At 56.6% G+C, this 27,896-nt stretch overlaps 1 protein-coding gene across 3 annotated transcripts; it reads right to left on the bottom strand.

Moving 5' to 3' along the window:
- Nucleotides 1–46: 46 nt before the first annotated feature.
- Nucleotides 47–27,896, bottom strand: MOCS1 (molybdenum cofactor synthesis 1). Of its 3 annotated transcripts, none has more exons than XM_075555158.1 (11): nt 27,696–27,896; nt 18,747–18,873; nt 16,967–17,134; nt 10,907–11,071; nt 10,204–10,265; nt 9,788–9,899; nt 9,218–9,333; nt 8,664–8,774; nt 5,167–5,287; nt 4,640–4,687; nt 47–2,626 (listed from the first exon to the last, which is right to left on the bottom strand). In XM_075555158.1, exons 1-11 carry the CDS (start codon nt 27,816–27,818, stop codon nt 1,866–1,868), a joined length of 1,914 nt encoding a protein of 637 aa, XP_075411273.1. In that variant the 5' UTR covers nt 27,819–27,896; the 3' UTR covers nt 47–1,865. The 3 variants fall into 3 exon arrangements, with proteins under 3 accessions (XP_075411273.1, XP_075411274.1, XP_075411276.1); XM_075555161.1 differs by having other exon boundaries at nt 2,487–2,626; nt 4,625–4,687; XM_075555159.1 differs by lacking the exon at nt 4,640–4,687.

Here is a 27,896-nt window from a genome sequence, read left to right as displayed (position 1 = left end):
GCGATCTCAAGACGACAGACGAGTCCCATGTACAAAATCTGCAGTGTTCTTTTTATCTGCACCTTCTTTTTTTAATAAGAATATATGGTAATACTAAAAAATATTAAACCCATACCATCCCTATCCAGTCTGCCCTGGGACATGTGCCTTTTTCCCCAAGGAGGGGTCTTGGGGTCGGAGGGTGGGGCGGGGTGGAGACTACTTGTTCCAGTTTCATTAGAGCTGATGGGCACCATTCTAAGTATCTTTCAAGTCAGCTGATGCACGGATGGGTGGTTTAAATCTGGCCAAGGGGGGACCTCGTTAGATCCGGAAATGGGCCGTCTCTTTGCTGGACACCTGCCTGCTAAATCTCTCAAGTCTCTCTGCCGTCACGTCGACTCCAGCCTGTTATGACCCTGTAGGGCAGGGTAGGACTGCCCACCCCATCCCCACCGTCAGGAGTGCCCGGACGTCACGCTTGGTCCAGCTGAGGGGCAGTGAGAAAGATGATGGCCCTCAATGAGATGGATGGACACAGTGGCTGCTACCGTGGGCTCGGGCATAGGAACCGTGAGGATGGTGCAGGGCCGGGCAGTGATTCTTTCTGGGTGCATAGGGTCGCTGTGGGTTGGTACAGACTGTATGGCACCTAATACCCCTACCCCCACCACCTGCCAAATGGTCACCAGCACCTCTTGGCAGTAGGGAGAAAAGTCCAGGAGCCCCTGCAGACAGGCCCACAGAAACCCATCTTTGGGGGGAGGACCCAGAGGGTCACGTGACCACCAGGAGCCTCTCTACACATCCCAAGACCCCTCGTGGATGGCGGCAGAAGGCTTGGGCTGCTGGCTCACAGATAGGTGGGTGGTTGTAACCCTCCCAGAGCTACCTTGGTGGAAGACTCTTGTGATCTGCTTCCAGAAAGTCACAGAAGTCTTGGTCATGCCTGCCTGGCAACCTTTACAATCGATGGCACATGCCTGTGCCTCCGCCCCCCAGGTCCACGGTCTCCCCCAGCATGGAGGGAGAACAGGACTTTCCTCGACTCTGCCTTCCTCTCCTCCCCGAGGGGGGGGGTCCGTCTCCAGGAGGGGCCGATGGCTGGGCACAATGTCCCAGTAGCTCCTGCACAGACAGAGTCCTGGGTCTTGCATCTCCCAAACTGGCCGCCACACTGCAAGGGTGAAGGTGAGCTTCTACACACTCCTATCCCCGTGATGGGCAGACCGGCAGCATGCAGGGCACATGGGTGCCCAGCCGTCCTTAGGGCTTTGGCCTGTGTGCGGGCACTGTAACTGTTAAGCCGGATGCTGGATGGGTCAGGCTACAGGGGGAAACAGTAGCCACCTCAGAGGAGCAGGGTGGTGAGGCAGCAGGACCAGGTGGCTCTACTCCCCTCAGGTGCTCTCACCTGTGCGCAGGCCCAGCTGCAGGAGAGAAGTCTGGAGACGAACGTTCGCAATCTGGGCCAGGAGCTTTCTCTTCTGAAAGGGAGTCCCACTGCATAACCAGCCTCGCCTTCCTCCCCGCCGGGGAGACAGAAGGAACCCCACTATGAGAAGAGGGAGCTATGGCGTGGTCTGCAACACCGGAGGGAAGCTGGCAGAGACCACACCATGGTTTCAGTGTCCTATAGGTGAGCCCTGTCAGGTTCGACCCAGGCCCCCGGTGTCTTGGCAGGTTGGGGAGACAGGCTGCTTTTCTGCCTGGAGAAAGACACCACTCCCAGGCCACTGCGTTCTAGGCCCCCCTACAGTGGAAGAGTGCGGGGCACTGATCTAAAGTCCCTCCTGGGGACTGGGCCAATGGAACCTACCATCTAGTCCCTGGACCTGCACCCTATCCAGCTAGACTGCTGGTGGGTGGGACTCACACACCGGATTCTAAGCCCGATGGAAGTCCCCCCGCTGGCCCCCGGTCTTGTAAATGAGCTGGATCTCGCCCAGCACAATGTCCCTGCTCACAGCCTTGCACATGTCATACACGGTGAGGGCGGCCACCGAGGCCGAGGTCAGGGCCTCCATTTCCACCCCGGTAGGGCCATGGGTCCGGCAAGACGCCTGGATCACCACAGCGTGGCGTGTGCTGTCCAGCTCCAGCTGCACCTGGACGTGGCTCAGCGACACATGGTGACACAGGGGAATCAGCTGGCTGGTCAACTTGGCTGCCTGGATTCCAGCCAGCTGGGCGACCACCAGGGCATCTCCCTTCTTCAGCTGGTTCTCCTGGACGAGCCGGAAGGCCACGGGTCCCAGCAGGACCACGGCTGAGGCCACGGCTACCCGTTCTGTGTCTGGCTTCCTGCCCACATCTACCATAGCTGCCCGTCCTTTCGAGTCCACGTGGGTTAGTTGGCCCGAGGGTGGCTGGGGCTCTGAGGGGGTGGCAGGAGCCTGGGCCCCAGGGCTAAGGCACTTGGGGTTGGTGGCCGAGTCTGAGAGGGAGCTGCAATGTCTCTGAGGGGGGTCAGATTGCAGCCACTGCTGGGCTAGGAGAGGGATTTGGGGGACCCTGTGTCCTTTCCATAAAGTTGCCGTCTGTCTGGAGAAACTCACTCCAGGTCTTGGGTTGTAGACACGGAGCAAGTCCCAGGAAGAAACGCTGGGAATGGCTGGTGGGGAATCCGGGAGCATCCGCTGGGACTCTGGAAGGCAGGAGGGGCAGGGGAGAAAGACTAAGCCTGAGAGGGGCCTCTTTGACCCACCTTGTCTCCCCAACCCCTTTCCCGGACCCACCTGGAGCGCTCTCACCCTGCGGGGAGAGGAAGGCAGGGTGCACGATGCAAGGAGAGGAAGTAAAATAGAAGCTACAGATACAGGGCCCCCGCAATGTCAGCTTCAAACCCTCTCAACCCCTCATGCACAGGGCCACGGCCCCACCAGGTTCTGACGCCCCCACCATGCTGGTGGTGTGGGCTACTCCTGGGCCCCCGTCTTCACAACACACTCGTATTTCCAAACACCTAAGGGCTGGACACTGCCGTCTGGACGAGCGACTTCTCCGTGGTCCTTGTTTTCCTAAAGGCAAACTTCAGCCGAGTCTCAGCCTTGACCGACTACCAGTGACGCTGGCCCCCCTCTTTACCTTCCACACAAAGAGCTCACACAGATCTTTGTGTCTGGACAGAATGCGGAGGGATGGGCACCTGGCGGTTGCCTCACACAGATCACACGTGCACACAGGCTCGTTCCTATGACCCTGGGGGCCGCCCAGGAGCCGGCTCCCTTAGCAAGCCTGCAAGTCAAAGGCGCTTCACAGACCCTACCGGCAGCACCAGCGTTGCCTGAGAACTCGCTAGAGGTGCTGGCTCCCACCGCTGACCTCCTCACCCAGCATCGGCACAAGCTCCCGGTCAGCTCAGACACACGGTGAGGTTTGAGAAGGGCGAGCTAGGGCACAGTCGCTCTAAACCCCTGACAGCAATACCACTGCCGAGGATGCTGAACGTGTCCCCGAATTCCTGCCCCATCCATTGGGCTCCCAGCCTTGTCCCTGCCAGGAAGGCATGCCCATGGAGGTTATGGCCCAGCAGGGTGACCTGTGATACTGGAGATGAGAGAGATGATAAGAGCCACCTCCCTGGGTGATTAGCATGTCGAGGGTCCAAGAGCTGTCTCAGGCTCACTCTGCCGGCTCCCTCGGGGAAACAGGGCTCACTGGGCCCCAATGTCTCGAGAGAAGGAAGAATCCTTTGTTCTCAAGTTTTCTCGCTGCTGTCTTGTGCCTACTGGGAGAATTCTGAGGACTCTGAGCTGAGTGTGGTCAAGGGGGGGCGGGTGGTGGCCTTGTCTCTCACTTGGGCGGTACGCCAGGGAAGTAACGGATGCCTTGGGGCAGGAGACTACGCACGCTCTAAGAAAAGAGGGGTTATTGCAGCATCCCGTGTAAACAAGCCAGGTCTGCACGAGCCTCCGAGGGTCAAGGCGGTGGGGAGTTTCGGTCCTGACGATCTACTTGTTGGAAAGGTGAGTGCCACCCGCGTCACTAGCTGCCTCGTGCTCTGCCTGGCACAGAAGACCCACAATCCATCCATCATTGGTGGCTACCATGGTCCAGACGCGCCCAGTGACGGCAGCCAGGGCTGTCACTCCAGGGGAGCAGGAGAGGGCTCCGTTTAAACCAGGACGTCAACTTTCAGGGTGCAATTAGCCTCACTGCTGTTGTTAGTTGCTGTCCAGTTGGTCTGACTCCTGGTGACCCCGTGTACGGCAGAGCAAAACACTGTCCGGTCCTGCACCCAGTGTCCCTAGGCTTGTGCCTGGCGTTGCGGCCACGCTGTCCTCCAGTCCATCTGGTGGAGGGCCTTCCTCTTTGCCGCTGCCCCTCGGCTTGACCAACCAGGATGCCCTCCTCCGGGGACTGGTCTCTCCTGACAAGGAACCTTAGTGACCTTGAAATCTGGACCCCTGCCTCCCCCCCTCCCTTCCACTTCTGGTGAGACCGCAGGGTCATTGCTGTGACATGCAGAGTGAGGAACAACGGCGGGCGAGGACGAGAAGCAACACCAGAGGCTTGAAGGGGTTACGAGAGGATGCAGGAGGATGAGGAGGAAGGCTATAGCAAAGGAGCTTGGAGTGCCTCTCAGCAGGGAACCCCACCCTCAGGACCCCCCACCCAAGGACTAGGGTGAGTGGTTACGTACTGATGGGTCACCCACCGATGAGGATCATGGGCCGGTTCTTCATCTGGGAAATATTGAACATGCCTGGGATAAGGGGGGAGATGGGAAGGGGAAGAGAGGGGGAGGAGAGTTCACCCAAGCGAACAGATGGATGTTAAGGAGGGGGATAACCTCTAGTATGCATGCCAACACATCCCCACATGCTCACTGCATGGGTGTCCACAGGAGAGACCAGAGAAGCCTGGATGCCCAGGACCCAGCCCTCCCTAGGAAGAAGGCAGGCTGGGGAATGAGACCGTCAAATGCACCCTTCCCCATCCCCCGACGCCCACAAACCAGCTCCCCTATCCTGGTGGTCTGTGCTATGCCAGTGTCCTCAAGGAAGGAGACCCATCAGCCCACCCCGGTCTAGAGGGCCCACAGGACCATGCTGTGTTCCCACCAGCTCTGGACAGGGCTTTCCTTTGATCTCTCCCTTCCCACCAGCCAAGCCACGGCCTGCCCTCCTCCTAACAAAGGCTCACTCTGGGCCCAGCCCAGTCTTCCCCACCCCTGCCCCTTACCTGCGTGCTGCCGCTTCTTCCTGCCCACGGCTGCCCCTATGATTCTCAGCAGCTCCTCCTCGGAGGCCCCTGTGCGCAGGAGATCCCGGAGTGATACCTCAGAGCTCCCAAAAAGGCAGACCTGAAGGGGCACCACAGGGATGAGGACAACCACGTCTCCCTCCATGAGCCTCAAGTCTCTGAGCAGCTGATCCCCACGCGGAGAGTAGAGCCAGCCCCCCAGCTGCCTACGTATGGTTCGAGGACAGAAGGTGCTTGAGGGAGCGGTCTGAGAGACTGGAAGGGCTCGGAGCAGAGTGGGCATCCCGGGGCCTGTGTGTGCCAACAGAGACTGCACACAAAATCCCAGGGTAGCACCTGCTCCGTGGCCACCCAAGGGGATGGCCCGTCAATTGCCATAGGAATGGACCCCAAGTGGTTGAAGCCGAGTCCTGGCCATCCCCTTGAGAGGTGGCAGGCATAATCCATTTCTCCTCTGGTCCCTCAGGGCCCCTCACTCTGACTGCCCCAGCACTGACTGGAAGTTGGGGTGTCCTGAATGTTGCTTAGCCAGAGGGCTGGTGAGGATGGCATCCGGGCTCATCCAAATGTGATGGAGCAAGCTTTCAGGGAGCCGCTGGACTGGATGTTATAGAGACCCGGGGATGGGTGATCCAGTCCCAGACATCAAGGCACCTACCCTCCTTCCAGGAACCAGGGTGGCAGGGTGGGTTCTAACCATAAGGGCACCCGTTTGAACCACCAGCCACTCCAAGGGAGAAAGATGAAGCTTTCTGTTCTCATAAAGATGCACAGGCTCCGAGACCTACAGGGGCAGTCCTGCCCTGGCCGATAGGGGGACGGTGAGTCGACATTGACTGGAAGGCAGGGAACTGAGCTGAGTGACACCCTCATTGCAGGAATCCCGGTGTGTGCTGGATGATGCATAGGGTGTCTCTGGGAAAAGCAGCAGCTTCCTATCCCTGAGAAGACTGAGACTGACAACCTTGGACCCCCCCCCCCCGGTGGGGGGGGTAAGTTCTACTCTGGGGACAGACCCTCTGTCCTCCATCCTCTAGGGTTGCTGTAAGTTGGAATCAGCCGGATGGGAGGAAGTTTGGTGTTTGAGCACCAACCTTCCGCAACATCTTAGAAAGCACCTACGATGTGCCAGTCCTGTGGATGCAGACAGGGAGGCCCCCGAGGGCAGAGCCCACCAGAGAGGAGACGACACCAATGAACTGTGGGTCTGAAGGTCTGAGGGGTGTGCTGCACTGGCTATGCCCCCTCCTCACTGCCTCCACCTGAGCAGGTTCCATTCCCGACTCTTCTTAGCAAGAAGGCCACCCGCTGGGGGCTAGCCCTGGCAGGCTCCCTTCCAGCCGGTTTCTGCTTGCCTTTGGCTAGTGGGAGGCCACAGGGTGAGAGGGAGGTCAGGCTGGGGTATTTCTTCTTGCTTCCCTTCCTGATTGGCATCCCTTCCTATAGCTCCAGCCACGTGGTGTCTCCTCCACTTCTCACGGGGTTCCAGTGGCAACATTTCCTCCCCTTGTTCTTCCAGCTAAAAAGAGCACCAGCTTTCTCTGCTACTGCCTGTCCCTCATGTCACAACATCCCTAATGATGACCTTCACCCTGCACTAGAAACAGCCCCTTCATTACATCCTCTTCAGAAGCCCATGCCCCACTTCCCGGTTGGACCTTGACTGGTATAGATACCCAACCCAACCCACTGTCATGGAGTCGGTGCCAACTCACAGAGACCCTGTAGGACCTAACAGAACGGTTCCCCGGGGTTTCCAAGGCCACAGATCTTTACCAGAGTCATCTGCCTCATCTTTCTTGTGCAGAGAATCTGGTGGGTTAGAACTCTGGACCTTGTGGTTAGCAACACAGCACCACCAGGTTCCTAGATTGCACCCATAGCCCAGGTCAATTGGTACATCTCCAGCCCATGGTGGGTGGTGGAAGGGGAGCGGAGGGTCCCTTGCTTTTTCTTTTTTTTTTTTTAAACAATTTATTAGGGGCTCATACAACTCTTGTCACAGTCCATACATATACATACATCAATTGTATAAAGCATATCTGTACATTCTTTGCCCTAATCATTTTCTTTTTTTACATTTTATTAGGGACTCATATAACTCTTATCACAATCCATACATATACATACATCAATTGTATAAAGCACATCCATACATTCCTGCCCCAATCATTCTCAAAGCATTTGCTCTCAGTCCCTTGCTTTTTCAACAACTAGCCTCGCAGTTCCATTTGGATGGATAACTTGATGCACATAAATGCAACCCACTCACACCCACCCAACCCTGCCCAGAGCAAGGCCAACTCTGCCCAGACCAAGGCCAACTCTGCCCAGATCAAGGCCAACCCTGCCCAGACCAAGGCCAACTTTGCCCAGATCAAGGCCAACTCTGCCCAGATCAAGGCCAACACTGCCCAGAACAAGGCCAGCCCTGCCCAGACCAAGGCCAACCCTGCCCAGACCAAGGCCATGACCACTTGGGAACCTTCTTTTCTCCGTCCACACCCATCAGCATCGATCCTTCCTGTCAGCCCTCCCCTCACACTCCTCCCTGTCTGGAGGACTGCCAAGTGGCTGGCTAAGGTCATAAGCCAGCCGCCCCAAAGCCACTCTGTAGGTTATTCTTCGCAAGGCTCGGACGGAGACTCAGAAGCCTTCCCAGAGCCATACTGTCTGTCCACAGAACACCTTTCCTTCAGTCAGCCCACTTCTCTATGGTGTGGCCCCCTGATATCAGACTGTAATCTCCCCTTTGTAAAATGAATCTGGGACCCAAGTATGAATCCTTCCCACCCCTTGTTTGCACTTGGCCCATTTTCCAAGGCTCACCAAGGTCCGCAGAGTTCCTCCTCCAGGTCCACTCAGGGGACCCAGAAGCACATGCTATGCTGTCGTACCTTAGCTCAGAAAGGCCATGTCTTCTGGGCCCCTCATCTTCCCCACTGCCCCCCAACCCCACCAGCCCAGGGCTAAGCATGCACGAACACACACACACACACACACACACACACACACACACACACACACACTGTGCTTGTTGAGGGAAGTCAGAAATGCTTGCTGCTTCCAGAGTTTAGGCCTGGGTCTACTGGGAGGGGCCACCTGAGTCGAGTGCCCCCTTAATGCTCTGTCCTTCCCCAGTCCTCTCTGACAGCCTCTCCCCAACCTCCTGGTATTCCCCAGCCAGAAGCCACATTAGGGAACCCAAGAAAGAGAGATAAGAACATTGGGGTGAAGAGTTCCACAGGTGTCATGAGTTCATGCACATGCTACTCCTACCGGGCATGACAGACAGACAGACACACACACCCTCCCCCTAACCACCCACCGACTCTGATCTTATTTCACCAACTACCTTTGGGCCCAGTTAGCACCCTCGTCAACCAGGAGCACAGGCACAGGACGATCTCGGGAGCAAAGGCCATGCGGGGGCCTTGGGGAGGAGGGGGCTCACTGTGTGGACGGGGGACACTCACCTTGAGGTTCCCATCCGCCGTGATCCGCAGCCTGTTGCAGGTCCCACAGAAATGCTCCGACATGGACGTGATGAAGCTGATCTGGCCTTGGAAGCCTGGGATCTTAAAGGCCTGGATGGGAGGGAGGGTCAGAGATAGGCTGCTGAGCCGGAGCCCTGGCTCCAGTTCCCTTGCCCCTCGGAGCCCAGCAGGAGGTGGTGCCCGCGGGCCTGCAGACCACAGAAGACCATGGGCACAGAGGCACACGCATGAGCTTCCTGAAGCAGGCCTGGCATCTGCCTGTGCCTGGTCTGCTCTTGGGGGAAAAACTGAAGGAGACGGGACCATGGGCAGCGTATTCAGAGACGGCCCTAAGGAAGCCGGAGGGTGGGGGTGGGGGGTGGGGAGATACTCCCCCCTGCCAGGTACTGGAGAATGGCCACTGACGAGGGACTTAACTCCACCACGTCTGTCCCTCTAGCCATCAGACACGGGGGTGGTTGGCAGGGCACTGTAATGCCTTCTGACCTCACCATCCTGCCTCCCTCGCCAGCCCTCTTCCTCCCCTCCCCAACCTTGGCTGTGCTGGACTCTTCCTCCTCCGGAAGCTTCTCCAGCTCCGGCCACCGCTGCTGGACCGTGTCCAGCATCTCCTTGTAGCTGACCATCTTCTTGAAGTTCCACCTGTTGCCTGTACATGGGGTGGTGAGTTGGCAGGGGAAAGACTGAGTCACAGAGCGGAAGGGGCCTCGCCCCGCATCAAGGCCGTCCTCCCACAGGAGTCAGGAATGGCTCCCCGACCTGTCCTGTGGGAGGCCTGGGGGCCCCTGCCTAAAACGGGTGCATCAGACCTCACCCGTGCTGACTCAGGAGCCTCCCTAGGAGCACAGCCTAGACCTGGAGTTGGTCCAGTCCTCGCCTGCCAGCAACCTGGGAGCAATGTCTCTACACACACCGCTGGGTTCCTAAGCCAGCAGCCTCCATCCCCAGCCTTTCCCACCACCCCAGCATGCACTCAGGGCACGAGGTGCTCGCCCCGCCAAGCCCTTGGCACGGGTCTGCCCACAGGCCCAGCCTGCTCCACCCGCCACACCACTGACCATCAAAGGGCATGTACTCTATGAAGCAAATATCCAACCACTGACCATCAAAGGGCATGTACTCTATGAAGCGAATGTCCAGGGGGAGCCCCTCTGTCAAGGCCGCAAAGTCCAGGAGCTCATCCTCGTTGAGGCCCCGCATCACCACACAGTTGACCTGGCCGGGCGACATGGGGCCATGATGCTTCTCTGCACACGGTCAGTAGCACAGGCCCGGGCTCTCCACCGGGGACCCCACTCTCTGTCTCTGCCCAGTTCTCCTTCAGCTGGGGGTTTCCATGGGGGTCACTGATTTTTTTCTCCTCCCTCATGGGGGGCCAAGACTGGGCATCACTGGCAAGGACATGGTAGTAGTGGGGGAGCTGTGTTTCAGCGGCCTGGTTGGGGTAGGGAGCTGTCGGTGGGGCCAGGAGCTGGGCAGGAAATCTGAGTGAGCAGCGTGAGCCTGGGCGGGGACTCACCTTCACAGGGCTGTAACCCAGCTCGATGGCTTTGTGGATGCCCTCCATGACCTTGTGGAAGCCTGTGGTGAGGGAGACAGAGGGAGGTCCAGGAAGGTCCTCCCACCCACCTCCATCCCTGTAAACACACACACACACACACACATACACACACACACACAGACACCCATACACACGGTCCTCCCACCCACCTCCATCCCTGTAAAAACACACACACACACACACACACACACACACACACACGGAGAGAAACATCGACAGCTCTGAGCAGCCTAGGCAATTCCTATTAGCCTGAGAGTCAGCAAGCATGTCCTTCCAGGAGGAAACGATTATGTAAGTGTCTCTCATTCTGTCCTTGTCAAAATTCACACCACAGGAAGAACAATTTTTCACAGTGCGTATGAGGTCTACAGAAGAGAAAGAGAATGATTGGAGGCATGGAGGAGGACTCATTTTGCCTTACTGAAGTTCAAAGTTACCGCTCCCTTTCATCAAACTGATTGCAAATGGTCATTGGTAGGAGCCACACTTGGCTCCCAGGCTGGATGAGAACAACTGTGGGTCAGCCTAAGTCCTCCTCCAGCCCAGAGAGCCAGGGGGGTGAGGGAGGAAGTCAGGCCCTGCGCCTCGCACCATCCACACTCTCCCCAGCTCCAACGGGCCCTGGGGTGGACACCCTCTGCTGCTGGCTGCATCTGATCACCTCTCCTGCGGACGATAAACTCGAATTTGGCTGGCACCAGGGTGTCCAGGCTGATGTTGACGGCGTTGAGACCCGCTTTCTGAAGCTGCGGCAGCAGCCGGGCGAGGTTGATGCCATTGGTGGTGACGCCGATGGTCCTCAGCCCTTCCAGCCGGTGGAGCTGGGCTGCGGGGAGAGACAGCAGGGGCGGTCAGCCTGCCCGTCCTTGGGGAAGGCAGGAGGATGGCAGGAAGGGGGAACTCTTGGTCCAAACCAGGAGTAGCTGGGAGGCTCTCTGCAGACGTGTCCTAAGCAGGCTCGTCTCGGGGAGAGACCTGAGCCGGGGGCAAATAAAGCAACACGTTGAACCCTGAGTATGCTCGCCCTGCTAGACACTCAGCTGAGGGTTTTGGACATGTTGCTGGCTAAGCCTCACACAAGACTGGCCCCACTTAATATAGATAAGCAGAGGGTGGCTTGGCAAGATTAGGAAAACTGCTCAGCGTTACATAGCTAGCCAGGGCTAAAGCCAGTAAACAGTGCGGACAGTTCATGTGGTCAAGCTGCTCACTGGGTTACAGGTTCAAATCCACCCAAAGGAGAGTTGGAAGAAAGCCCTCCCGGGACCTGCTTCTGAAATGGAAAGCTGCATGGTCTCATGGGGTCAGGCGAGTTGGAATTGAATCCACGTCGCCTGGCGATGACGTGAAAAGAAGAGCCGGGATTCAAACCCATCTGCACAAGGCTCCAGGAATCTGGACCACGTGGGCCCTCAAGTGCAGTAGGAATAGGACAGCTCCGGGGTGAAGCGCTAAACAGGCCGCTTCAAAACCCCAACCAAACCCGCTGCTATCAAGTCGATGCCAGCTCCCAGTGACCCTGTAGGACAGGGTAGAACTGCCCCTGCGAGTTTCCAAGACCATAACCCCTTACGGGAGTGGAAAGCTCCGTCTTTCTCCCAGGGCGCAGCTGGTGGTTTGGGACTACTGATTTGCGGCTAGCAGCTCAACACACAACAACTACACCGCCATGCTCCTCAAGGGCAAGGGAAGCGGGGCTAATCCAAGTAGCCCAGAGTCGAAAAATGATGAGATGATGCTTTGCATTTTTTCTAGCTGATCAAATAATGATTAAGTATTTAAAAAAATGATTCTGTAAGCTAATGTATTAGGATACAGGGAAACGCTCATCCGAACTCGGATACCATTCAACACTCATGGAAAGCAGCCGTCCAGAAATCGGACCGTGCACTCCACTGGGGAAATCTGCCCAAGCTTTCTTCAAAGCGCTCAAGGGCAGGGAGGTCAGGCGGAGGACTAGCGCCCGACCCGAGCCATGGTATTTTCTCTCGTCGCAGGTGCATGTGAAAGTGGGCAGCGAATAAGGAAGGCAGAAGAAGGATGGATGCATTTGAATGGCGGTGCTGGTGAAGGCCATTGAAAGGACCACGGACTGCCAGACGAACAAATGCACGACTTGTAAGAAGTACAGGCAGAAGGCTTCCCAGGGAGCGAGAACTTTGGAGTCCTCGTTATCAGGAGTCCTGGGAAGAGGACATCCTGCTGGGCAACGTGGAGGAGCAATACCAACGAGGAAGGCCCTGGGACGGATGGATGCCCACAATGGCCACAACAAGGGACTTCGACACATGACCGGCTGTGAGGATGGCCAGGCCTGGGTGGTCCAGAGGCCGACGGTGACAACCGACAGGCCGTAGCAATGCTCTAACCGTTCATCTGATACACACACCGATGGCTTTGGCAGTGCCCGCCCAAATAGAAGTTTGAAGGTGTTTCTGGTGTCCTTTTCAAAAGAAAGAGCAGCAGCTCCAGGTGGCTTTGCCAGCAAGGAGGATGAGGCATGGGGGTTGGCTTCCAGCCTTGGGGAAGCGCTCGAGGGAAACAGGGCATCCAGGAACTTGCCTAACCTCTCGGGCAGCTCCTGGGACGCGGGGTGGCGGATCTGGACTGGTCTGAGGGAAGGTGTGGCAGGCTGGGGCAGAGGGGCCGGGCAGGGCGTGTGAGCTCATGCAGAAAGGGTTTGTGCCCACACCCACGAGTGTCTCGGGACTCGCACTGTCTGCGCCCTTCCTGCAGGAGCTGGTGGCAAAAGCCCAGGGGACTGGTTGATGAATCCACTGAGGGAAGCTGCCAAAGCTCTGCTGGACGAGGACTCGGAGACAACAGTGAGGGCCTGACCGGCCTAGTGGGGTCTCCTGTCCTCCACTGTCCCTCTCCAGAGCCCTGAGGCCGAAATTAAAATCCAGAGTGTCCACAGCCTTCCCTGCTCCTCCCTGAGGTCTGAAGACACAGACCTGCCGGGCTCCCAACTAGCTTGGCGCTAGGGAGTCACTTTCGTCCTCACCATCTGCGGGTAGAACACCCCCTGGAGATTTGCAGGGCACAACCTGGACAGTCTCACCGGGCAGTGCTGTTCGCTGTTCACTGACAGACCTAAGAGAATCACTGCTCTATGCTGTTCACTGACAGACCTAAGAGAATCACTGCTCTATTCTGGAGCCGCAAGCTCATGTCTTCCCCTTTCCTCGCCCTCCCCGGGCCTGTCAGAAACTAGGATCTGACCTTAGACCTTTTTCTCGCAAGCAGTGTCAGACAGAATAGCTGATATCCCCAGAGAGTGTTAACTAACTGATCTGGCACCAAGGTGAGAAACAGCAAACCCCAACCCTGAAAAGCATAAACTGATGGGGGGGTAAATATTAAAGTGACAGGCCAAGCCAGTAACCTGAGCATGATAAATGCAGACAACAAAACACAAGAATAAAGTGTTTTTGTGTCGAGAGGCGTTGTGTAGAGGCCCAAAGTCCATCTGTTATCGTAGTACTCAGCATATAAGTATATGTACATTGGCTCCTACCCCTTTCATGATAACAATATATTTACTCATGTACATGCCTGTAGCTATGCTTCCATACATAGCTTTTGCCTTTTATTTCAATAAAAATGATTAAAAAATCAAAAACAACAGAAGATAATAGTATGTGACTATTTAACTGTAAAAAAGGAACAATGTGAAATTTTAGGCTAAAAAAACCAAAAAGGCATCAACGTCAAAAATTAGATCGAATATGGGCGCAGAAGGAGACATTTGCACATAGGGATATCAGAGGGAAGGGATGCCCCAGGAGGAAGAGGACAGGATTAAAAAACATCTCAGCCTAATTGAAGAAACATGGAGGCTACATGTAGAAGGGATGAGATCCCGACAATAGAATTAGAATCCTCCTCCACCCCGTCCCACCTACCCATCCTACCCCTATCCCCACCCGCCAAAAACCTGAAAGGGAATTCCCCCCAATTTAAGATTCAATGGCTTAGAGTAAATTTCAATTGAATGCCAATAGGTCTGTTTCTGGAGATTACAGTGAAATTGAAGACAACCAGATACAGAGGAAACACCCTCCAGCTTCCTGAGAAGGGCGGTGTCTCGCTGTTCTGTGAGGCCAGGACGCCCTGTGCACCGACCCTAGGCTGTTTCTTCCTGAACGCTGATGTCCATTAGCCCCCATGCCCTGCAGGTGCCAGATGCAACTTTGCACTGTTTCCAGCCACACTGTTGAGCCCACAGAAATGCACGTTGAACCCGTTGAAGCCTGCTTGCTCTCTGTCTCCAAGTTGCACCTGACACCTGGTAGCCACTAGCATTCTCTGACCCACTTGCTGCAGGAGGACATCTGGTGACAGGTCAGCTTTCCTTTCTCCCCTCTCAAGGTTTCCAGGCCCTTGTCCCCTGATGCAATGACGGTCACGTGCAGAAGATCAGCGGGGTCTACCAGAGGTCCCGTGGAGGAGGAGCCCAGCCGAGCCAAGGTTGACAAGCGGAAGAGCAGCAGGAAAAGCCGGTCCCTAGGGTCTCCGAGACTATACATCTCTGTGGGAGCACACAGCCTCTGCTTTCTCCTGCGGCACTGCTAATGGGGCCAAACTGCCGACCCTGCAGTGAGCAATGGGCAGTAAATCCTCTGGTGGCAATTCGTCCTTGGCTCAGCCATGCCATCAGCTCTCTCCCAGCCATGGTCAATTCTGACTCACAGCGACCCCACGGGACAGAGCATGGCCCTTTGCAGTTTCTGAGACTTTAAATCATTTCAGGAGTAGACAGCCTCACCTCCCTGCCGAGGAGCAGACCTGAACGGTTAGCAGATCAATGCGTATAGCCTGCTACGCCACGAGGGCCCAGTGGAGACCAATCACTGTGGCTTTTCCCACCAGAAAGGGCCCTTGAGTGGCCGGTTGGTCCACAGAGGAGGAAACTGCAGCCCAGGGTGGAGAAAAAGCCAGCTCAAGTTCACGGGCCAGGGGAGGCAGAGCCTGGAAGCAGGGCTCCCCCTCTTCCTGCCAGGCTGATCCACCGTTTGCGGGGAGAACTTGCACCTTTGCTCAGTCATGCGGCACCCCTGCTCCCCCACGAGCAGACCCTGGCAGAGCTCACAGACTGTGGGAGGAAGGAGCCTGGTGTCCGAGGGTGGCAGGGGAGGAAGTGGCCTGAATGAGAGAGCTGGATCTGCCAGCCAGCCAGATTCACTAGCTTCATGACTTCTCTTCCGGGAGCCCCGCCTTTCCTTCAGCTCCGAGAACCCATCAGGGCAGCACAGGGATGACATGATAGCGGGACCACAGGTCAAGGCTGCTGGGGACTGGAGGGCGCTGTCGACGGGGACCCTGAGCCCTCCCCTGGCTTAGTCATTATCAGATGGCGGGTTGTGCTCCTGCCCTCCTCTGGAGCGACAGGGACTGGGGCTCATCCACTGCACATCCCCGGCACAGTGCCAGGCTCGCAGAAAGCCCTCCAGACAATGAGTGAGGAGGCGGATGGCCGAGTGAGGGAGCCTTGACCTGAGCTGCTCTCAGCAGAGGACTGTCGTCTTCCTGATTTCCTCGTCTAGGAGCCAAGGTCTCTCTGCCTAGCCCTAGGGCTTGGAAGAAGCACCTGGTGGAAGGAACTTGGCTTCCACTCTCACTTTGTCCAGCTGTTGCCCTAATGACGGGGGTGCTGTGGGCTTTTGGCAGAATTTACAAACTGCCGGGAGGCAGTGGAATGGCCAAGATTCAAGGGTGGTCACGTCACACTTCCGACTCACACGCCGGCCCACTAGTTGTTCCTGCAAATGAGTGGGAGTGGCTGCGTTCCCCTAAAACTGTATGTACTGACACAGACATTGGAGGTGTCGTGGGACGTATACAGGTCACCCAATGCCAGCATTCTTTTGATGTCTGTTCTTGTTGCGCTCTGCTATTTCAAATTGCAGGAGCCACGCTGGCTGCAGAGGCTCCCTAACAGCAGACCGTGGGCTGGTTTCAGCCGGTGGGCTATTGTGTGTCCACTCCTGGGCTGGGCAGTGGCTGGGCGTGCATGTGGAGCAGATAGCTTCTGAGCAGAGGCCAGGCCTGTAGGAGGTCCAGCTTTGAACCAGTGTTCCTGCCAAGGGTACAGAAAGTGCAAAGGCCCTGTGGTGTCGCCAAGGGGAGGAGAGCTGGAGCGGCTGAGGCAAGCACGAGCCAGGGCACATGGGCCTTCCCTGCGTGGGGGTGGGAGGACTTTGGCTGGCACGTGATAGCCAAGCATTGGACTCTAATCCTTACAAGCTTTGTGACCTTGCACATGTTACTAAATCCTAATGGCCACCCCACCCCCCATCAAAACAGAAGGATAACCGAGTCCTGTCCCAGACACGGGTCAAATGTGCACACGGGACAGCTGAGCTCTAAGCAAACACTCCCTTCAGTTATCAACACTGGGGGGCCTGCTCCTATTATTTCTAGTGGGGTCACTCTGGCTGCTACATGGAGATGAATCTCTCGATGTCCAGTGGTGCAGGGAGACTCTCTGGGAGGCAGTGCTGGGCACCACGGGGCAGATGCAGGTATCTGGCCCTGGTGGAGCGGTAAGAGCCCTCCTGGCACTGCCCACTTGCTCTGCAGCTTTCCAGACAAGTCTGTCACCAGCCTGCAATGAGGGCGCGCCTGGCCCATGCTGGACTCACCAGCATCCCTGACGCTGTGCTCCCGGCTGCGGGCGCAGGGGTAGGGAGAGGAGGCAAACACTTGGGCCCGAGCTCACCCACAATGTCCACGACGTCTGGCCGGATGAGCGGCTCCCCGCCCGTCAGCCGGATCTTGTCCACACCTTCTTTCACGAAGAGCCGGGCGAGGGCCAGGACCTCCTCGGTGGTTAGCAGGTCGGCCTTGGGAGTCAGCGGGACCCCCTCCTCAGGCATGCAGTATTGACCTGAGGGCACAGGAGAGGTCGTGCAGGTGGGGAACGGGTCCAGCAGGCAGGCCTGTGACTCCCCAGCTCCCCCACCAGGCCAGAAGCTTCCTCTGTGTCTCAGAGCCACAAGGAGAAGGGCCACCCCCACCCCCCAATCTGGGCTTCAGAAGAGCAGCGCGTAGTCCTCAAGTAGCAGCAGCCCTCTGGGGCTCTCCATGTGTACCTTCCCAGCCCCTCCCCTTGGTCTCCAACATTTCTCAGCTGAGGCTATGGGTCCCAAAGGATAATCTAGGCTCTGGGCACAGCCTGGCCAAGGGGAGGGGCATGCTGGGCACTGAGTCCCTCAGCACCCTCCATCCTTCTTCCGGCCTGGCATACACACTGGTACCCCACGGCGTGTGCCAGCAAGTGAGAGGCTGGGGCTTCTTACAGGCCCGGAGAAGGCCGCCCTTCTCTGTAGCTCCCAGTGCCCTCATGTAGAAAGCAGCCGACCCCCTGCCTTGGGGTCCATTCCCACTCCTGGCCACCCTAGAGGGCACAGAAGAAAGGCTGTCCTATTTCATGGGCGGGAGAACTAAGGACTCAGGGAAAGGAGCCAGCATGGAGTGCACCGGGTGGCGAAGGCAGGTGGGGAAGGCGTCCCTACGCCGCTGCTGGCTCCTGTTGCAGGTGTCGATGATCGGTGCCATCCCATGAGTGCTAGCTCATGGCTGCCCTACATTGTATCCTAAGTACGACAAGGTGGAAGAGGGCCCTGTCTCGCTGCACCACCCACCCCCGTACGTTCGAGTAGAGTATCCTTTATCATGCGTGAGGGTCGTGGGACCCAATTAGTGAGCTGGGCCCAGAATGGGCTTCCCGAGACAGAACAGAAAGAACCAAATAGGTAAATGTATCCGAACGCACCAGATGTAACAAAGGTAAATGTTATTTAACGAAACAACATTCACCTCTGGGCACACATAGACAGGAGAGGGCTTTAAGAAAATTCCATGATTTCTTAATTTCATCTCTCTATGAATTTTTGAGGGCTTTGTACATGCATTTATTGGGTTATGAGACTGATTTCCCGTACTCAGCTCCAGAGGGAAAAAGAAAGGCAGGCAGACAGATAGGCTGGAAGATTAGAAGCTGGGCATCCACCAACCATGGTTACCACCCTGGGGTGCTCCTCAGGGGATTGTGAAATGGGCACTCTTTGTCTCAGTTCTGGTCTTGGCCAACCATGCATGGGCCGGGCACAGGGGCCGGGGTTGGTCACAAGCAGGTCTGTGTATGGCAAAAGCGTGTCATGCCTACCCTACATCCTGAGATCCCTGATGGGAGAGCCAGGCCCCAATCTTGCTCCTACACCCAACAGCCAATGCCCAGTGGAATGCAGCTGCCGGAGCAGGCACGCTCCATGTTGACCCCTCTCTTGGCCCCAATCCCTGGCTGGCTGGGCAGCCCAGGGGTGGTGCAGCGAGGAAGGGAGTCAGAAGGAGGAATCGGGAGGACAGAAGGGCCCCTGGGCAAAGGGAGCTTCCAGAGGTGGCTTCAATGGAATCCCAGTAGCTCCCACGTGGTGCCTGCTGGCACATGACGGTGACATGCGACGGGAGCCCAGAGGGGCTCCGAGCAGGTGACTCACATCTGAGGTTGCACTTCTCGGTGAGTGAGATTCGCAGGTAGCTGTGCTGGCGGCCGAAGCTGTCGGTGAGGAAGGTGGAGAAGGGGGCAGAGTGCTCCCTCAGGGACTGCCTCCGCCTGGGTAACTCCTGTGAGGGCAGAGCACAGAGAAGCACATGGGCCCTGCTCCCAGGCTGTGGGCAGGGGGGAGGAGGCCCCACCTGGGGGAAGCACCCACCCCCGCTGCCCCACACTTGGCTCAGCATCCTGAGCTCTCTGTGGCATGCAGTGTGCTGCCAGCAGGGCACCATGATTGGCATGGGGGCCAGGGGGTCAGGCAGGGCATTAAACCCAACCCAAGCCCCAGCTTCTTCCTGCTGCCATCTTTCTGCCCATCCCCTCCCCCCGGGAAGCCTTGCCCAGGAACAAACAAGCATTTCCAGGATCCCTTGGGCCGAATCACTGGGAAACAAGCCAAGTTGGCCAGCGCCTGGGTCCAGGTGGGGGCTTGGCCAGAGAAGGAACCGTGAGAAGGACTCGGCACAGGCCCCACAGACACACCATGCCTCTGCCAGTGATACGGCGAGCCTCTCCCCAACCAACTGCCCCGCTCCCTCCCCCAACAGGGACCGTCAGCATAACTGTTAACTACAGGGGCTCAGGCGTCTCACACAAACTGGGGCCTCCCCATTGCGGACAGGAACACCTGGCACTTGCCCCATCTGGGAAGATGGCACCTTAAAGAGGGAATTCTTTGAGGCCTACGGAAGGAAGGTGGGCAGCAACCCAGCCCCAGGGAAGGCGCAGTGGAGGACCAGGGTGACCATCTCGCACAAAGCTGGTCCGACATGGGGCTGGGTTCCACTCCGGGGGCCGTGCATGCGTGTGAGATTCCGCACTGTGTGTGCAGCGTCCTCACGGTGGTGACCTAGAAGCAGACTGCCCGGCCTGCCTTCTGCGGTGCCTGCCTCTGAGTGAGTTCAAGCCAGCCCTTTCAACAGCGATTGATTTGCCTGTCAACCTTTATTCTTCACCCCGATCCCCTGCCAGAAAAAACGGATTAGCACCCACTCTCTGGGGCCTCAAAGGGGAGGAGATGACTGGAGGTGCCAAGCATGATCCAAACCCGTCCGCCCACCGTCCCCCTTCCCCACCTCGGCTCTGTCTCCCTGGACAGCACAACCTTGGGTCCTGACAGATGTGGATGAGATCATTGCTCCGTGGGAGCTACACCTGCAAATCAGTTCAGAGCTTTCCAAGAATGTGCCCTCCTTCCTTCAGTTCCCACACCCTGCCCAGCAGGGCGATGGTTCTAAGGAACGCTTGGATGGGCGCCAGGAACACCCTTGGCAGAATGAAGGGTCAAGACAGGTCTTCTGATTCCATGAACTAAACTCCTTCTCCTAACTGCCCAAGGAGAGGCCAAGAAGGAAGACAGAGGGGTGGGAGAAGTCACGTCTCTAGAATTCTTCGAACACAGAACGCAGTACCCCGATGTTCCTCCAGGGGACCTAGCAAAGGATCGAGGGTAAGAGAGCCCTGGTTGTTGTTGTTGTTAGGTGCTGCTGGGCATGGAGGACAGAGCAGCACACTGCCCAGGCTTGTGCCAGCCTCCACCCTTGCCATGCGCGAGCCCATCCATGATCTCGACTCCCCCTGCACTCCAGAAGAGCACATCTCTCTTGGATGACGTACCCAGAACGCTCCTGAGAAGGAAGGATGGCGAGACTTCAATGTCAGGAGAGGCCAATCCCTGGAGAAGGACGTCGCGTTTGGCAAAGACGAGGGTCAGAGCAAGAGAGGAAGACCCTCCGTGCGAGGGACTGACCCCAAGGCCGCACAATGGGCTCACACAGCAGACGGATCGTGAGGAGGGCACCGGGCCAGGCAGTGTCCATTCTACTGGGCACGGAGTCACCGTGGACTGGAACCAACTAGGAGGCATGTAAGAACAACATTCTGGGAAGGAGACACTGCAGTGAGCTCTTCGGCCCTGACGGATGCCAGAACCATCTGGAAGTTGAAGAGATGGGGAGGAAAAACAACAACAAAAAAAAACACCGGAGACCAACTGAATTGGGAATTTCTAGAGCTGGATCCCAGGCACCGCTAATTTTCCCCTCTCCCTAAGCAGTCCTACTGTGGACCAGGGTGCAGCTGAACATCCTTGCCAAAGGAGGGGAGAGGGTTCCAGGGAAGGATGCGGGGTGGAGGGGTGGGTGTAACATCCAAAAACTGCTTCCAGGGTTCCCTGGGTCTTCAACTCCCTACCTCAAGACCAGCCCCCGACAGCAGCCAAGCCATCGAGCACACAGTTCCAGGGCATGTGAGCAGCTGCCACTTCTCTGCAGATTCTCACAGCCATTCGCTGCTTCCACGGCGTCCCCATGGACCCTCAGGCCCACCCACCCCCGGGCCTTTCTATCCCCAGTGGCCCTAGGGGTGGGGTGGGGGACACTCCACAATCAAGAACCCCCATGCCAACCCGGGGGCAGGGCACGGCACGGGTGCCCCCTTGTCTCTGTGCACAGCTCAGTCGGTTGTCAGTCAGTTCCCATCCCTTGTCCTCCCTTGCCAGGCCGCCTCCCTTCACCCAGATGGTGAGAACAGCAAAACCAAACCCCGACCCAATAAAACAAAACACCCACTGTCACAGAGTCAATTCCGGCTCAGAGCAAAGCTATCCGAGGGCCTGTGTGGTGGTCAATCTTCAGGGGGACAGACACCTCCATCTTCCCTCCCCCGCTTGGTGGGCTGGAAACAGACCATGCGGTTAGCAGCCCAACACTGCCTGAGGGGCACTGCCAGAGCTCCTTAGCTGGGCGAGGAGGGAGATCAAGTAAACCCAGGCACCTGGCGCAGGTGAGAAGCCAAGCAGGGAGCATGAGTCAGCAGACAGCAGAGAGCGCACCGTGATGAGGCGATTGCAAGGGATGGCTGGATTTCACTTTGAAGTCTCACTCAGCATCATCTAGATTCATTCAGACTCTGTACCCAATACCCACACCTTCATCCACACCCTGCTGGATGGATCTAAAAACGTGCTACCTGGCATTTGGCAAACCTCCTCCCTCACCCTCTCACCCCTTCTCCCCTCAATGTCTAAATGCCCTGTTGATGCTGCTGGGTGGGTGGCACCAAGGGGACTCTGGCCCCTGGTGACCCCATAAGGGAGTAGAAATGCCCCATGCTTTACCTAACTGCACTCTTGGGGTGGTCAGCGCCATTTCCCCCAAACCAAGCTCACTGCACCCAGTCCATTTGGACGCACAGCGACCTTGTCGGCACAATAGAACAACCCCGATGGGTTTCTGAAAGTGTGATTCTTTACGGGAGTAGGAAGCCTCATTGTTCTCCTGGGGAGCTGCAGGTGGTTTCAAACTACTGACCTTGGGATTAGCAGTCTCAAGGTAGTATCACCCACTATACCACCAGGGCTCGTGTACAGGGCTCGATCCACCACGTTTTCAGTTAGCTGTCAAACACTTAGCTATTTGAGCCACAAGAGCACCTTTTAAACCCCGAGGGAGAAAGGGCCCAGTATCCAGAGCAGCAGTTCTCAACTTGTGGGCCATGGCCCCTTGGAGGTCGAACGACCCTTACACAGGGGTCGCCTAAAGCCATCGGAAAACACGTATTTCTGATGGTCTTAGGAACTGAGACACTGCTCCTCTGTCAGTCTCCAGATGGGTCTGCCCACACGCAGAGACGCCCACAGATGAGCACCCGTGTGAACACTGTTACCCATGCTACACCATGCTTCAAGACAGCATTTCACTGATTTGTCATTAGAAATAAACACTTCACCGTATATAATGACATATTGATTTTGTGATTCAACACTATGCTTTAATGATGTTCAATTTGTAACAATGAAAATACATCCTGCATATTAGAGATTTACACGACAATTCACAACAGTAGCAAAATGACAGAGATGCAGTAGCAGTGAAAGTAATTTTATGGTTGGGGAGTCACCACCACATGAGGGACTGTCAGGAAAGGGTCACGGCATTAGGAAGGTTGAGAACCGCTGATCTAGAGTTGACCAGGCAGAATAGAGTGACCTCCTTCACCGGGCAAGGGCCAGGTGGGTGTTGTCGGAAGTAGGAGGATCCCAAGCCCTTGGCAGCTCCTCTGCCCTCCTCCTGGGAGCCCTTCGGGGGAGGGGGGCTGACTCCAGTGCTTAGCGCTGTCAGCTGGTAGAGAGTGTTGACTAAGGTGTCACAGGCCTGCCCTGCCTCTAGAGAGGTATGCAAAAACCTGCAACTTGGTGGTGATCATGAACTTGGGCGGCCCTGCACGGCCCAGATTCGTCCATGAACAGTGGCTGCACAACCCCAGCTGCTCGTGCAAAGCACCGCAAGAATTTCAGGGTGTGAACGCCCCACCTAAGTCGGTCTGGGAGAGGGTCTGGGCTCTGCTTGACTTTTAAAGTGCCTCATCTTTTTACAGGCGCTCTGCCGGCACAGTGGATTGGGCACTGAGCTGCGAAGCACAAAGTCAGAGGTTCAAATCCACCAGCTGCTCCATGGGAGAAAGATGGGTCTAGAGTTCCAGTCTTGGAAAATCCAAAGGAGCAATTCTAGCCTGCCTATCGGCTCACTGAGAAGCAGAACGGGCTTGGAGCTTGAGTCAACACAGTCAGGACCAAGGGCCAGGGCCACTACCAGAACCAGCGCCAGATGCTATTTAAATCCAATAGTGGTCACTGCCGCTATGAGCGCAGACTTTGGAAAAATCCTGATTCCATTACTGAGCAAGCCTCTACACCTCAGCTTCCTCATCCACAACATGGGGAGAATCATACTGAATTCAATAGGAGTGGGTGAGCGAATGCAGTTCCTGCCATACAGCAGGTGTTCACTGCAATGATCTTAATAAAATGAATTGCTAGCTCCATACACGGGGACCGGTGTGGGAGAACATTCCCGATATTTTCAGTCCACCCTTTGAACATCACAAAAGCTCATGGAAGCGCTCTCGTTGTGGGTGCTCTGACCAGCTTTCCCCGGGCCTGAATGAGTTTGGACTTCCCACCACACTCAGTGCTCAATGACAGATGGTCCGGAGCCAAGGATGCCAGACCTGTCGTCCCACCACCCGAAGCAGGACCACAGGGTCTGAGCACCCCTAGGACTGTGAGCATGACCTCTAGGAACGAGGCAGTAGGGAGCGGTTGGCATGCTCCTGGTGACCGTCTGTCTGGAAGCCCTGGGTGTTGGTTGGCTGCTGAAAGGGCTGGAGGTTTGATGCTCCCCAGAGGCACCTTGGAGGAAAGTCAACCCTTGAAAAACTCAGCCCTTGAAGAGCCTGTGGAGCAGCACAGTTCTCCTCTGACATACGTGGGACCGCCCTGAGCTGGAATGGAACCAACTCAGTGGCAACGGGGAGAGAAAGAGAGAGAGAGAGAGAGAGAGAGATCATTACATAATCTGGGGTCAACTTGTGAAGGAGTGCAGTTTAGCCTGCCAATCAGATCGCAGCTTGGTGACCTCATTTGGAGGAGCTAAGGGCATAAATAGCTCATTGGAGGTGGGACACGCGCTCACTCCCTGGGAGACATTCCTCTTGACGAGCCATATGGAACTATGCTGATGGAGCTAGAATCCTGGAACTGAAGGAGCCACGTGGAGACCCACACCAGTGCTAAGATGCTGTCACTGCCACTGGACCTACAAGACTTCCCACCCACTGGCCTGTGATCTTCCTGCATTCGGCATCACTGCATGTGCTGTGTGAGTCTGAAGAGGAATTTACAGACTGGTACTAGACATATGGGCTAATATCAGACTCATGGACTTGATCTGGACTGGGCTGGGATGTTTTCTCAATATACAATTGCTCTTTTATATAAAGCTCGTTCTTAGACGCATGAGTGTCTATGAATTTGTTTCTCTAGTCAACCCAGACTAAGACAGAGAGAAAAAAAATACAAATCTCTTGTCTGCTCACCCCCAATGGAGTAGGGCGGAGGAGGGTGGTGTATACAAGGGGATGAGTTCGTGGGGGAGCCCTCCCCTCACAGGACCTTCCCAGAGTGGTCACCATGAAAGGCCAGCACTCAAATCGCTCTAGAGTGGAGGGGACAGCATAGTCATCCAGGAGAAAAGGAATACATCCCAACTGAAATACCCGGGCCCCACCCCACCTGCTGTTTGGTATGATGTACACCGGGGGCCCCTCAAGCAGATAGAATCCATCTCTAGCCCAGCCTAGCCCCCAGCCCAACTCGTCTCCCTTCGCCCAGACTCCGGCCCTACATCAGACCTCAGTACCACGTCCCAGGAAGAGACTGTGGCGAGCTGTGCATGCCGGCCAGAAGTCAAGCTGGCCCCCTGATGAGTCTCTTGCCCACTGCCAGCCACTGGCTGTCCTCCTCCTGCTTCTGTGGCATTGTCTCCTCCCTAGGAAACCCCAGTCCTGTGCTTATCTTTCTGGCCCCTGAGCTCCCTGGTGCTTTTGCCTCATCCAGAGCTGGTTCTCCCCTACTCTGGCAGGCCCAGGGCCTCAAGGAAGGAAGGAAGGAAGGAAGGAAGGAAGGAAGGAAGGAAGGAAGGAAGGAAGGAAGGAAGGAAGGAAGGAAGGAAGGAAGGAAGGAAGGAACTGTGCTCCTCTGCTGAGGTAGATCCTCCAACCGGCCCAGGTCACTCAATGGAGACAGCCTGTGGGTAGCTGAGCCCCCCCTACCCACTGTCCCACTTAGCCACAGGCCAGCACCTTACCTCCCCAGCTACAAGAGATGCTCAGCCTCTCCTGGGCCTTAGCCTGGGCTCCCTTCCCCCTGTCCTAACACACTCCACATCTCAGCTCCCTCTCCTCTCCCACCCTATGCCTCTCCTGTTTCTCACACCCTGACACCCAAGCAGTGACTCTGCAGTCTGCCCCTGCAAACACCTCCCATCTCAAGTCAGCCCTAGGAGCCCTCCAGCATGGGGGAGGGATGCTGCAGGGAGGAAAGAGAACCCCCTCCCACACCCCTAGGTTCTGCCCACAGCCAAGCTCTTGGCTCTGCTGAACATACTGGAGTGCTACAAAAAGTTCCTGGAAAGATTCCATCATCTTGGAATTCCATTGCTTCCACCAACTTTCTGAAGTGCCTCTCCTGGCTCCTCTCCCACCTAGGTTGCCATCCTAACCCCAAGGGGGCAGGCAGAGTGAGTGAGAGCCTGCACACAGTTCTGCCTGCTATCCCACCCCCCTGCTCTCCAGTTGGGCTGCAAACAAAGACAAGGATCTGCCTGCGGGGAAGAAGTCCTGCAAGGAGATACTCGGAAAGGCCTGGAACTCTCAGGAGCCCCCATCTGCTGAAGCTAATCCTATGGGGGTGGGGAGATACATGTGATCACACAGTTAACAGAATGACCGTCCTGAGTGCCCACGTGGGAAAGGATGGACAGGACCCCACCAGTGCCAGTGGTGGTAAAGATAAGGGCTCAGATCAGCACTGACATCACAGCCATGTCCTCCGTTCTGGGCTGTTTGTTCCAAGGCGCGGCTAGTTAACGCTTCTCACCCCCCACTGTCAAAGCGGGCACTACTGTTCCCATCTTACAGAGGAGGTAACTAAGATGCGGAGAGGTGAAGGCCCTGCCCAAGTCCACACTCTCCTCCGTGGGGTGGCCAGGATCCCGCTCCAGAGTCCCCGTGCTTTCCCATGCGGGCTCACAGTCACCCTGGAGGGCAGGGTAGACCCACCCCTGTGGGTTTTTCCTGTGGGTTTCTGAGACTGTAACTCTGTTACAAGACTTGAAAGCCCTATCTTTCTTTCTTCCAGGGCGGAGCTGCCTCTTTAATATTCCTCTGGGGGAGGAGAGCTCAGCAAGGTCCTGGGGTTGGGGTTTGAGTCCCCGCTCCCTCACTTTACAGCTCTGGGGCTTCAATGAAGTGACTTCACTCTGGTGAGCTGCAATGTTTCCACCTAAAAATGCCGATCTTACCTATAGCACCGGAGCCCTCTGAGTAGTGTAAAGGGTTAAGTGCTGAACCCTTAGCCAAAGGAGCAGCTATGGGGGACACACCCAGAGGCGCCTGGTGATCTGCTTTGGAAAGAAAGGTCAAGGCCTGGGAAACCTCAACAACTGGGAAACAACCTTCCTCCCAGGGGGCTTACTGCGTGGGGGCTACATGGGACCATAGTGCAGGGGTCCTCTCATGAAAGCTTTAAATGAAATTTCTGGGGGAGGGGGTACATTTTTCTTAAAGTCTTTAAAGAGCTCTCATCAATCAAGCTTTACTTTCCTCCCCCACTCAACCCCCGAAGAAGTTGAGGAGCTCAGGACACTGATGACAAAATTCTCTGCTCTTCCCCCAAACAGGGCCTGTTCTCAAAAGGTCTTGGGTTTAAGGAAAGCAAGTTAAGAAGTTTCCCCAAATAAAACGAGATGCGTCTCTCATGATTCCCAAAGGCAACTTCAGTGAGGGCACTGAGGGGAGGAGGGGGCTTTGTCGAAGGTAGAGGAAGCAACCCCTCAACCCCTAATGAGACCCTGCATCCCCACCATGGAAGGGCCCTGGTCCTGCTCAGTTCAGGAGGCTGAACTGAACCCTCCCCTGGGAAAGGAAGAAACAGAGGCAGGCAAGGGCAGGTCAGAGTCCTGTGATCCCAGAGGTGACTACTGACAGTTGGTGGCACCGCGGTTACACTTTTAGTGTCACACGTGAAGCAGTGTCACAGACACCTGATCACACGGACATCTCCACGCGGGGGACAGGGAGGAAGGGGATTAAGAAGTGGCTGGGTGTGGGCGGCGCACAGGGGATACCAATAGCACACCTCACTGGACCCAATGCCCTGGTCCCACCAGCCCGCGTCTAGCAGGCACTCAAGGCTGGGTGGGAGTCGGTAGCTGGTGAGATGGGGCAGTTTCATGAGAGCATCTAGCGCCAACGGGCCACCCAGGATGGGCCGGGTGCTGCCCCGAGCGAGGGGGCGCTCCTTCCTGATAGGTATGGGTGCGGGCGGGCTCACCTCCACTGCAGGCTGGGAGGACTCCCCCGGACGGGGCTGCGTCACCGGAGCCCCTGAGCTGCAGTTCCGGACGCCAGTCCCCAGGACCCTCCACAGCATCTGGGGCACAGGCCGCAGCGCCATTTAGCCTACTCGCCAGGGTGAGCCTTCCTGGAGCAGCCGGCTTCTGGAGCGCACTATCCCAGGACTCAGCGCCCTGGG

Source organism: Tenrec ecaudatus, chromosome 7 (genome assembly GCF_050624435.1).
Source record: "Tenrec ecaudatus isolate mTenEca1 chromosome 7, mTenEca1.hap1, whole genome shotgun sequence".
In the NCBI taxonomy this organism is placed as follows: Eukaryota; Metazoa; Chordata; class Mammalia; order Afrosoricida; family Tenrecidae; genus Tenrec; species Tenrec ecaudatus.
The sequence above is the reverse complement of the archived record's forward strand: the minus strand, read 5'-3'. Positions and strand labels throughout refer to the sequence as shown.